Source organism: Tursiops truncatus, chromosome 12 (genome assembly GCF_011762595.2).
Source record: "Tursiops truncatus isolate mTurTru1 chromosome 12, mTurTru1.mat.Y, whole genome shotgun sequence".
Taxonomy (NCBI): Eukaryota; Metazoa; Chordata; class Mammalia; order Artiodactyla; family Delphinidae; genus Tursiops; species Tursiops truncatus.
This window is the reverse complement of record NC_047045.1, coordinates 48,360,087-48,373,164: the sequence shown is the minus strand read 5'-3', so window position 1 is coordinate 48,373,164 and position 13,078 is coordinate 48,360,087. Positions and strand designations below refer to the sequence as shown.

Sequence of the window (13,078 nt, the reverse complement as noted above, 5' to 3'; positions counted from 1 at the left end):
TCCCAGGAGTTCTAGAGGCTACCAAATGTGGTGGGATACAACAGGCCCACTTTGTAAAGAGAAATAACTGTAAATAGTGGGCATTTATGCCTCCAATACACATTCCGAAATCCATCCTCGTTATTGGTTTAGACAATTCAACTAACATCTTCCAGCTGGAATCAATGTAGGCATTTTTATTAAGAAATAAGTTAGCTTTATAAAAGGTCCAGACATACCACTAAATTGTTTACAGTGGAAAAAATAAAAACTTAAAAAATAAATTAGCTTCAGTGTCCATCAGTAGGGGTGTGTTTAAGTAAATTAGAATATATCCATTCAGTCAGATACTACGCACTCAACACTCAACAACAACGGTGATGTACATTGATTGACATGGGAAATGTCCGTGAAAAATGTAATGTATATTAAAAACAACAGGTAGAATACGATTTTTTTTAAGTGCGGTAAAGTAAATGTATGTGCGTGCCCACACATCCTAAGGGCACTGAAATGCTTTCTCATCAGTACTGCCTTTTGGTGGTGTCCTCTGACCTAATGATAGGATATCCCAGTTTGCCCAATAACTGGGCAGAAGCTACATTCAACTTATTTTCAGTCTGTTGAAAGTGGTTTGGTTAGCAAGGAGGTCTTACCCAAAGGGCAGCTGGAAAACAGAATTTTAGCATCTTTGAACCTTAGGAGCAGGTTAGTTATGGAATTAGAGAGGACATATCATCTCAGTCTTTGTAGCCCCCAGCCTATCCTCCAATCCAAGGTAGTCAAATACAAGGACAGCAGTATTGACTGTGAGAATAAACTAAAATAATAAATATTCAGTTTCGATTCTGTCTAAAATAAATACCTACAAAGTGGGACAAGATATGGATAATTTTAAAAAATTATTTGGGCCCTTGCTTAAAAAACTTAAGTATGAACATTCTTTGGAGACATAAACCACATGCTGCTGTTCAGAAGCAGTAAGTATTGGATTGTGAATGAATTCAGTCAAGTGGCTACCCTTCATTAGCCAGCTTTCCCTGATAGGATAGCCCTCAGGAGACAAGTGCTCCCCAGTCAAAATTTCTGTGCATGAGCTACAGTAGAATCTTGACTAGTCTTAGAATGCCAGTCCCTGGAATTGTTAGTCCAAGTCTTTTTTTTTTTTTTTTTTTTTTTTTTTTTTTTTTGCGGTACGCGGGCCTCTCACTGTTGTGGCCCCTCCCGTTGCGGAGCACAGGCTCCGGATGCGCAGGCTCAGCGGCCATGGCTCACGGGCCCAGCCGCTCCGCAGCATGTGGGATCTTCCCAGACCCGGGCACGATCCCGTGTCCTCGGCAGGCGGACTCTCAACCACTGCGCCACCAGGGAAGCCCAGTCCAAGTCTTAATGAGGTCTTAGACTACAAACTTGAAAGATTGGCACTGTGCCAGCCTTTGCAGGAAGGAAGCATTTGTAATAAGTGAAGCTGAAATTGCTTAATCTCAAAATCAATTAGCTTTGGGAATACATTTAAATGAAACAATCATCATGAACTTTCCAATTATTTTTTTCCTAATCTATGCTAAAATCCAAAAGGAATATTATTGGATTATCTGCTCTTTTGAATTAAATATCCCTGCGTGCCCCGTCGTTTGCAAACATAAGTAAAGCTTTACCATGCTATATAGAATATGGGAAATTTTTTTCTTCCAAAACTTGTTAACTCCATAGCCACAAGGAATAAGCCGTATTTTGGACTATGAACTTGAAAGGAGTTTGTTTACTGATCAGCTAATCAGAGATTATTCAGACAAGAATCCTCAAGAAATTTCTTTATTGGTCCATTTCCCATTTCGCAGAGAAGAGCAAGCAGCAAGGAAGAGTAAATTGATAGTCTATAGCTAATCAAGACTTTAGAACTATTTAATGTTTTGCTTACATATTCATCTGGCAATTTCTTAGAATTGTTTCAGTTTTGTAAATTCTTTATTTGTTGCATTTGATTATATTAAGTAAATAAATGTATTTGTTAATATTCCAAGTTGTATCTGGGGAGTAACGATAGCATATAACTTCAGGTACCTAGATTTAAGATTATTTTGAAGGCATATACCATCAATCCAGAGCAATCCTCCAGCTACTTGATTCATTACAAGCTCTGGCGAAAGAGCAGCTCTCCCACAGGATTCAAACGTGCTAGAATAACATCATTAGTACTGTAGAGAGAAGAGAAATCACATAACACCCATTGCTTATCAGAGTTACGAGTTCGGTAAATAATTATACCTTCTTGTTTTTGAGTGCAGTAGAATGAGGAAGTATATTACGGCTGCTACTAAACCACATTCAAATTACAGTCTCTAGAGCAACAACACAGTAATCCACATTCTCAAAAGAATCATAGCAACTCAATTTTTTTTTTTTTTTCGGTACGCGGGCCTCTCCCGTTGCGGAGCACAGGCTCCGGATGCGCAGGCTCAGTGGCCATGGCTCACGGGCCCAGCCGCTCCGCTGCATGTGGGATCCTCCCGGACCGGGCACGAACCTGCGTCCCCTACATCGGCAGGTGGACTCTCAACCACTGCGCCACCGGGGAAGCCCGCAACTCAGTATTTTAAAAGACATGTTTCTAATTGCAATTGCCATAATCAGTTATTTTCTGATGTGATGTTTTACTTTCAAAGAATTATTACCTTTGTAGAATAGTGAAATTTTAAATTAAAGTAAAAGTTGAGACACATGTTTTAAATAATACTCCAATTTAAAATGGAAGAACTGGAGATTGGAGGAAACCGAAATAAATGAAATTAGAATGATAGCAAAGTTTGAAGTTCTATTCCAGGATTCTTTGAACCAAACACTTGACAGCTCCCCAGTCATGTTAATTGCCTTTTTGTGTCTGTATATATTTCCATATGCTGAGTCATCATTTTGGCTTAAAATGCAGTCATTATAACAATATTGGCAATATTTGGCTTAAAATGCAGTCTTTATAACAATATTGGCAATATTTAAATGTTCTTCCCTTTCATGCCTGCCTTATGGAACATACCGTTTCTGAACACAAACTGTTATTTTATCTTTAAAATATTTTTCTAAAACATTATTAGTGCTTGTAAAATAAAGGTAGATAGGAGAACATGATTGCCTTTAAAGTACTATGATAGCAGAACTAAAGTTAAAGACGTTTAAAATCCCCTATTCTCTCAAATTAAATTCATTTTGAGCCAGAGGTCTAGAAAGCTTAGCCTTTGGTATCATGGGATGCCCAGGGCACCCTGACTCCCAGACCAAGGGAGCAGAATCTTTCTTGACTCATTTCCCTTTATCACAGACTCACCATATTCATGTCAAATGCCCACTGTCCATATATATTATTTTATATATGCTGTATTTAAAATGGATACACTGCTGTATTTAAAATGGATAACCAACAAGAACCTACTGTATAGCACAGGGAACTCTGCTCAATTTTATGTAACAATCTAAATGGGAAAAGAATTTGAAAAACAATAGATGCATGTATATGTATAACTGAATCACTTTGCTGTACACCTGAAACTAATACAACATTGTTAATCAACTATACTGCAGTAGAAAATAGAAAGTTTTAAAAAAATAAAAATACCGAAAAAAAGAAATTAGAGCCATATAAATATATAGATTTTTCAATAGACTCATAGAATTTAGACACAAAAAAGATCTTAGAAATTGTTCTGTGAGTGACCAAAACTTGGTTCTGACTCACTACACATTTGCTGTGCAAGTAGGCAGCCCTTCCCCGACACACAGGTATTTCAGCTGTGATGGCCCATGGCACGTGCCTCATGCTTTCCAGGCCAATCTCCATGTCTTTGCAGCTTTGCCTAAGAAAAGGCAAATGACCTTATTTAATATCTAGATATAATGATGCCCTATCTGATTTCTTGAAGCCCTTCCCTGATTTACATTTAAGAGCCAGTGTAACCATTGATCTTATAATTTTACTGAAGCACAGTAATTTTGTAGATTGAAAGAATGGCAACCAAAGCTATACTTTCATATAAATATATATGTATTGGAAACCCAGCTTCCTTTCTGTTCACATGATATATCCTTTGCTAGTGCTTTTAATATTTTGCTCCCTGTATAATTAGTGATACAGTGCTGTTTTCCTTCTGATATGAATGTGTGCAAAGACAAAGACATTATATATATATATATATATATAAACCTTTAAATCTTTTTTTAACATATTGAAATTTTTTCAGTATATCTCTGATTTTTTTCTTGATTAACCACATTAATAGCAGAGAACAAATGCCTGCATACAAAAGTAATTTGAATTTTATTTAGTACATATACAGCTTAAGTTTCACATCTGAGTGTGCTGCCATAGCCTCTAACACCCTGAACTTGAAAAGAACCAGTCCCTGAAGCGCTGGAAACTGGGCTGGGCTCCTTGGCATGCCGTCCTCTTCCTTCTCCAGGGTGAAGTCATCACTCCCTCTTGCCCTGATACCGTGGCTTTTATAGTTTCTCTGGAACATAGAAATTTGGAGTTTTGCTAAACAGGTTTATTGACTTTGGTCAGTGATAGAACGGTTGGAATAAAAACATAACATGTCATGATGGCAAATTAGTGACCAATGACTGTATGCATTTGCCATATGTTAATAAAATTTGAAAGTAGCTGTTCATCCTATTTGGATGATTGGATATTCCTTTGATCTAAGCCAACGATGAAAATAAAAACTGACTCTCAGTCCCAGAAGTTAATAAATGTAAGGCATTTTCTAAAATAAATGAATATGTGGTTTTCAGATCTCTGTCTTTTATTTCTGTTTATTTTTTATTAGGTTTACTATAAATCTGTGTTTGGGAGCAAAATCTAGATTTTACTCCAAAAAGAAACAGGGAATAAGAGGGTGGCAGCCTACAGTGTCAGATATCAGATTGTCACCATTGTTTTCCTTTTCATCAGCATCCTCAGCATGCCTGTGGCAGAAGCAGTGACAGAACTGGAAGGGTTTACCCAGGGTTGTGAATGCGTAAAATGAAAAACAAAGGGGATAGGAAACCTAGGGGACACCAAGAGCAGTATGTCAATGGGGCCAACTTAGAAAGAGAGGAAAGTGAGAAATCCACAAGCCTGCAAGGTTTGGCTTCAACTTAACCTTGCAGCCTTCTCTCCTGCCACCTTCCCTTCCCTCCACTCACCAGTCTCAGGAGCTACCTCAGGTTCCTGGCTAGCCCTTCTGCTGTGTGTCTCTCTGTGTCCAGATTCTCCTTCTCTCCATTCTTCCCTCACTACTTGTTATTTACCCTTCAAGAATCTACTCAGGACTCGCCTCGAAGAAGCCTTCTGTGATCCCTTCCATGTTGGATTGCATGTCCTGGCCCTAGGTGCTCAGAACATGTCACACATTTAACTTGGCACTTACTGTATGTGACTGGAATTATTTACGCTTAGGTCTTTCTTTCCCATTACGCTATAAGGTCCTTAAGAGTGATTTATCCATTATAAGGATCCTTGTAACCCAGTGCCCTGCATAGTCCCTGGCAAAGTGTAGGCATGCAGTAAATGTAAGTCTGAATGAAAACTAAAATGTGGGTTTTCAGCTTTCTGGAAGAGAATTTATTGGTCAGGAGAATCACTGACTTTATTTGAATTATCACCTGTGTTTGACATTTTAAGTAGCTCTCCAGACATAAACTGTACCCAAGGGTATGACCATGTCTCAAGAGCCACTTTATGTGTATCTGTGTCAGTGTATGTTTAGGACTAACTCTTTTTAAAAAGCATTTCACTAAGATGAGCCACAAGGCAATAATTTTTTAAGCTTATTCCTTTGACCTCTTTCAGATTTGAATTACATAATTTTGTTGAAGTTCTTGAGCATAGATTAAATAGGTCATGGAATACATGAGTGCCTTGGAAAATAGGTAAAATTGTGTGAAGGGAAACATAAGAAAGGAAGTCTGGTAAACGGGGAGGAAGTTTAAAGCAGGGTGGAATGAGTATATAACTAACGAATCTTTGAAATATATCTTATATCCAAGAAAAATGTTGTATATAATGTGAATGTCTATAAAAGTCCCTGGACTCTCAGACCGAAATTAATTAAAACGTTGAAAGGCTTAATATGGGGTATGGAGCACGATAGGGGTGTTTTGGTCTGATTTTGTTTTGTATTCTACTCGGAATGGGTGTATATCTCTTTATGGCACCTGTACCTTCTAAAATATTTGTTCATCAACAGCAAGCACATAACAACTTCTTTCTGACTTAAGTCAAAAGTAATTTTCAATTTGAAGATAGGAATCAAAGCCTGAAACCAGTAGCCAAAGAAAGCAACACTGGATATTTTAAAATATACAGAGCAAACTATTAACTGAGGTGTCATTATTCAAAAGCTGTCTCTTTCACTTCTACTTAGAGCTGCAAAAAATGGAATCATTCTGACCCATAACTCTTCACTTTCTTCTCTTCTTTAGTGGGATTGGAAGGAATTGGCCCTGGGCCTCAGGAGGCAGCAGTATTTTGGCAGAATTTGGAACTCTGCATTTGGAGTTTATACACTTGAGCTACTTATCAGGAAACCCCATCTTTGCTGATAAGGTGAGATTCTCCAATATACCTTGCACTGCAAAAAAGTACTTGTTGGAAACAACATCCCTCTCTGGGGAGATTTAGTAATACGGAACGTGGAAAAGAACCACCAATTTTAATGTAGCCCTTTATGAAGTTTTGTTACATGCAGCATTTCATTTAACCAAACTGTAAACCATTCTTTTCACAGCACCATTCTAACTCAGTGCAAGAGGGCCTCGCTTACATGTCTGATTCTCTACACCTCAAGCAAGTAACTTTACATCTCTGAAGTTTTTCCCTTATCTAAAACTATAGTGTTTTGTGGACTCTGTGAACCGTATACATGAAAGACTTTTTAAACTCAAAGTGTTTTACAAATGCAAAGTAGCAATTGAATCAGTTTCTAATTTTCAAGAAACACACCCATTACCCCACCACTCCGCCCTTAGCTTTCACCCCACTTGTCAGCTCCCCTTTACAGCAGAATTCTTTGGAAGAGTTGTCTGTGTTTGTTGTCTTGGCTTCTTGACTGCCACTCCCTTGAATGCTCTCCCGCTGGGCTTTTCTCCCAGCCACACCAGTGAGGGCTGTGTTGCCAGATCCAGTAGTCATTCTCACCTCTCCCTCTCCCTCCCTTTTCCTCCCCATCTTCCTCTCCCTCCCCCTCTCCCTCTCCCTCTCCCTCCCCTTCCCCTCTCCCTCTCCCTCCCCATCTTCCTTTCCGTCTCCCTCCCCTTCCCCTCCCTCCCCCTCTCCCTCTCCCCCTCCCTCCCCCTCCCCTCCCTCCCCTCCCCCTCCCTCCCCCTCTCCCTCTCCCTCTCCCTCTCAGCATCGGCACACTTGATCACTTCTCCACGGGCATTCTCTGCCCCTGGCTTACCTCCGTCTTTGCCAGGTGCTCCTTTTCGGTCTCCTATATTGGAACTTCTTTATCACCCCAACCTCTAAACATTGGAAAACCCCAGGACTCAAACCGGGGCCTCTTCTTTTTACATTCACTTTCTCCATTATTTCATCCAACCTCATGACTTTACATACTGTCTGTAGGCTGTTAACTCCACATTTGTAATTCCAATTCCAACCTGTCCCCTGAACTCCAGGCTCTATAGCTAAGTACCTATTCAACATTTCCACTGAAAGGTCTATCAGACAACTCCCACTTAAAATGTCTCAGACAGCCCTTACACTGGCTTTTACTCTAGTCTTCATTATCTGGGTAAAGATGCCTCAGTTTACCCAATGTCTCAGACCCGAAATCTTGAGGTCATCCTGGTTCCTCTCTTTTTGGTAAACCTCAGATCCAATCCATGAAGAAATCCTTTGTATCCCGTTACCTGTGCTGCTACCCTAGTCCAGGGATCCGTCATCTCTTACCTGGACTGTGCAGTAGCCATCTGACTACCACTTCCTCCCTTGCCCCCTCAGTCACACCGATCCTGTAAAAACACAAGTTTTCAATGGCTTTGCGTCACACTCAGAATAAGATAAGCCCACATTATGGTCTGTGAGGCCTGCAAGATGTGGGCCCTGGCCACCTCTAGGCTCTCTGACATTCTCCCCTTCACTTCCTCACCTCCACCCTTGGTGGTCTTGCCAAACCCACTCTTTTCTCAGAACTTTTTTGTACTTGCTCTTCCTTCTGCCCACGTGCTCTTCCTTCATTGCTCTGCATGACTTACTCCTTCATTCCTTTAAATTTCTGCTGAAACCATCTCCCAGTAGCCTCCCCAGACCACCCTGACTAACAGAGTACAGCCTCGCCACCTCACATCACTCTGTCCCATTACTCTTTTGTATTTTTTTCATAGCATTTATTACCACCTGATATATTTATTTGTTTGTTATCTGTCTCACTCCACTGGATGCAAATTCCAAAATGGTAATGACTTTGTTTATCCACTGATACATCCTAGTTTCTTCTATGGTGTCTGGCATATGGTAGACTGTATTCACTTACAGTTATTATTTTTGTAAGCTGGTGGCAACTCTCTTTGCTCTAATTCTGCATCATTTAAATCAATGGGTTTTTTTTCTAACATGGAAAAATGTAATCAAGAAAGAGAGAAGAATGGCACCAAACTTGTTTTTCATATTTTCATAGTAACATTCCATTTTCTATTGTAGGTAATGAATATTCGAACAGTACTGAACAACCTGGAAAAACCACAAGGCCTTTATCCTAACTATCTGAATCCCAATAGTGGACAATGGGCTCAATGTAAGTCAAAAGTTAAGCATTGTTGATACAGATGAACTTTTTGCAAAGCAGAAGTAGAGACACAGGCGTAGAGGATGGAAGTATGGATACCGGGGGTGGGGGGTGGATGGTGGTGTGACGAACTGGGAGATTGGGATTGACAGGTATACACTACTATGTATAAAATAGATAACTAATGAGAACCTACTGTATAGCACAGGGAACTCTACTCAGTGCTCTGTGATGACCTAAATGAGAAGCAAATCCAAAAGAGAGGGGATATAGGGACTTCCCTGGTAGTTCAGTGGTAAAGAATCCGCCTTCCAGTGCAGGGGACCCAGCTCTGATCTCTGGTAGGGGAACTAAGATCCCACATGGCGCGGGGCAACTAAGCCCATGCGCCGCAACTACTGAGCTTGTGCGCCTCAACTAGAGAGCCCAAGTGCTGCAAACTACAGAGCCCACGCACTCTGGAGCCCCTGTGCCACAACTAGAGAGAGAAAACCTGCATGCCACAACTAGACAGAAGCCTGCACACCACAACTGGAGAGAAGCCCGCGTGCCGCAAGGAAAAATCCTGATGCCTCAACAAAGATCCCATGTGCCGCAACTAAGATGCGACTCGGCCAAAAAAATATAAATAATTAATTAAATTAAATTAAAATTAAATGAAAAAGAGAGGGGACACATATATATGTATAGCTGATTCACTTTGCTGTACAACAGAAACTAACAACATTGTAAAGCAACTATACTTCAGTAATTAATAATAAAAAAAAGTTAAGCATTGTTTTAGCTCTTTATGATACCCAGCACTGTTCTAGTAACAGAGAGAAGGAACACCAAGAAAAGCACTCTTGTTGGAGAATCTTTAGAAAAGGGGAAAGGGAGCATGGTTCCTTTAATAAATAGGCTTCTGTCATAAGACAGACTGTAAGTGTTACTAGGGGAACTAGATTGTTCATTTTTCATGCATAACTGTGAGCATGATGATCTGTAAGCACATTTAAAGCTGTTAATCAGAAAGGGAATATCTGGTCAGGGTACTGTGGGGATGCTAGCCTATAATAAACTGGTTATATAGATAAGAAAATTGTTCCTTTGTGCTAATGACTAGCAGGGTTTACCCAGATTAGCTAGAGTATTCTATTTCATAACATTTTCTCTTTCTGTTTGGCTACAGGATGGGAGGGGAGACTGAGTCTTTAAGGGTTGAGAAATTGTAAGAGCAAACAGGGTGCTTTAGTCAATTTTAAGCCAGCAGATAAAGGCTTCCTGCCAGGAGAGCCAACTTCACCATAGAAGAAAGTATTGTGCTAGAAGCCCTCACTTCAGATCCTTAGGGACTTTAACCAGGCATATAAAGATGCAGAGTAGCTGAAAGAAATGTTCTCAAGCTGATTTGGAAAAACAGTGGTAGATTAAGCAGCACCTGAGAGCAAATGAAAAATCCTAAGTGAGATGTCTAGCTGTGCCGCAGATGTTAGCAACGTCTTGAAATTTTACTCTAATTTGAGTTTTTTTCTTTATATTTAAATATGATATTCCTAGATGATTATGCCTCACTGCTACTTTAGAAGTATTTTTCTTAAAGAATAATGTAGTAGAAAAAATGTGCTAAAAGCTTTGTCTGTGTTAATAATGTCTATGGAAGGCCCTAGCATTGAGACCACAACACCATAGTCAAGGTTGCCACTTAACCTAAGTGTGATCTGCAGATCACTAGATATCCCTGAAATCTCTCAGGGGATCTACACAATCAAAGCTTATTATATTTTTATAATAACACTAAGACTTTCTGCCTTTTTTACTGTGCTGACAGTTGCAGTTACATTGCAAAAGCAATGGTGGGCAAAACTGCTGAAGCCATAGTGATAGCCATGGCAGACACCAGATAGTACTAACACCAGGCATACCTCAGAAACATTGTGGGTTCAGTTCCAGGCCACTGCAATAAATCAAATATCACAATAAAGCTAGTCACACATTCTTTGTTATTTCCCAGTGCATATAAAAGTTATGTTTAGGGGTCTTCCCCAGTGGCGCAGTGGTTGAGAGTCTGTCTACCGATGCAGGGGACACGGGTTCGTGCCCCGGTCTGGGAAGATCCCACATGCCGCAGAGCGGCTGGGCCTGTGAGCCATGGCCGCTGAGCCTGTGCGTCCGGAGCCTGTGCTCCACAACGGGAGAGGCCACAACAGTGAGAGGCCCGCGTACCGCAAAAAAAAAAAAAAAAAAAAAAAAAAGTTATGTTTACACTATACTGTAGTCCATTAAGTATGCAGTAGTATTATGTCTAAAAACACTGTATATACTTTAATGTAAAAATACTTTATTGCTAAAAAATGCTATCCATCTTCTGAGCCTTCAGTAAGTCATAGTAATGTCAAAGATCACTGATCACATAGACCGTAAAAATATAATAGTAATGAAAAAGAAATATTGTGAAAATTTTCAAATAGAGACACAAAGTGAGCAAATGGTGTTGGGAAAATGATGCTGATAGACTTGCTCAATGCAGGGTTGTCACAAACTTCAATTTTTATAAAACGAAGTGTCTGCTCTGCAAAGGGCAATAAAATGAGATATACCTGTGATCATATCCTTCACTGCAGCTAACAAATAAAAAGATGCCAGTTTCACTCATGAATGCTCTTAATGAAGCAAAAAATTTACTGATTCTAGTAAATCTCAATCATTGAGTACACATCATTGTAATATTCTGTATGATTAAATGGAAAGGACGCTTAAGGTGTTTCTGCTGCATGATGAAAAATAGTGGTTGCCTCATAGAAAAGTACTCGTGTGATTGAGTTGCAAGCTGAACTAGCCGCATGTTGTTTCACAAGTCACCATTTTTACTTGAAAGAACTACTGAAGACAAACTGGTTATTCAGACTTGGGTAATTGATAGACGTGGTCGCAAAAGTGAGCACGTTGCTTCAAGCAAAACTAACAGTATCTGTGCCAAAGGTAAAACTTGAGCTTCTAAATGAAAATTAGAATTTTGAAAAGCTTGCACATTGCCACCGTAGCCTTAATGTCTTTCACCAACACTAAAAGCCTCTTCTGAGATTGGTGATGATATTAACAAATACGGTTTTTCAATGTTGTATAATCAAATGTATCAACGTCTGGAAGATGTGCATAATTCAGTGAACCAGTATTTTCCAAATGACCAATGCATGCTGCTATAAAATCATGTGTGAGAAAAAGTGCATTCAAAGTGCAAGATGGCCCAATGGATTTTAATGTAATAGTACAAAAATTAATTGATGTGGTTTCTAACTCCACATTGCAACTGTTGAAAAAACCTTGACCACCTGTCAAGTTTTGTTGTAGTACCAAAGAAAAATTACCCACAATTATCTGAAAAGACTATCAAAATACTCTTTGCTTTCCAACTGTACAAATGTGTGAGGCTGAATTTTCTTCATATATTTCAGCCAGAACAACATACAGCAGCAGATTGAATGTAGAGCAGATACGAAAATCCAGTTGTCTTCTAGTACAGCAGACATTGAAGAGATTTGCAGAAATGTAAAGTGGTATCAGTCTTCCCACTAATTATTTTTGTTTTGTAAAATGTAACATATTCTTATGAAAAATCTATATATTAATATAATGGGTATATTATTACTTTAAGTAAATTAATAAAATATTTTAAATTCTGTTTTCATTTCCAATATGGTAAATATTGATAGATATTACATAAACAAGTTCTTTAGGGTGCTTATTCGTTTTTGAGAGTGTTAAAGGGTGCTGAGGCTAAAAAGTGTGAGGGCCACTCTAGTATTTGGGATAAAAGAGAACCTGAGTAGCTTTCTGAGTTCAAGATAACTAGATACGATTCTCTGAAAGGACAAGCGTTTTTAAAGTTCTCCTTCTCACGAAAGATTTCAAAAGTTGAAGAAAAGTCTCTATGATTTACTTTTCTCTTCCTGTGATATAGGATTTAGAGGTCACTATGAAGAGGGACAAAAAGTCAGTTGTTCTAGAACATCCCAGCTTCACCTTCTGGGTCACTGATACACTACGTATTTGGCCATGCTTCGTGGTACAAAGGGCCCTTTGTAATTGGATTGTTTATGGGCCAATTCCTGATGGAAAAACAAATAGGGTTCATGAGTCCCCTGTCTCTCTTCCCACACCCCCATCCTGTGTTCCAGCCACAAGGAAGACACACTTTTTTTTATTCTTTAATCAAGGTCTGCTTGGCCACATCCAGGTCTTGGCTTGTGCTGTTTCCTCAGCCCTTTTACTGCACTTCTGGCTCTACCAAGAACCAGCCCAATCTCCATTTCTTCTAGGTGGCTTTCTTCAAGACACTGCTTGGAAATTGTTAG

At 39.4% G+C, this 13,078-nt stretch overlaps 1 protein-coding gene across 2 annotated transcripts in view; it reads left to right on the top strand.

The window, feature by feature from the left end:
• MAN1A1 (mannosidase alpha class 1A member 1) overlaps positions 1-13,078 on the top strand; it is a 179,913-nt gene that overhangs the window by 129,323 nt on the left and 37,512 nt on the right. For both annotated transcript variants that reach the window (XM_033867667.2, XM_019951906.3), the window contains 2 exons: positions 6,439-6,562; positions 8,660-8,753. In XM_033867667.2, coding sequence (XP_033723558.1) covers positions 6,439-6,562; positions 8,660-8,753 — 218 coding nt within the window. The remainder of the gene's footprint in view (positions 1-6,438; positions 6,563-8,659; positions 8,754-13,078) is intronic.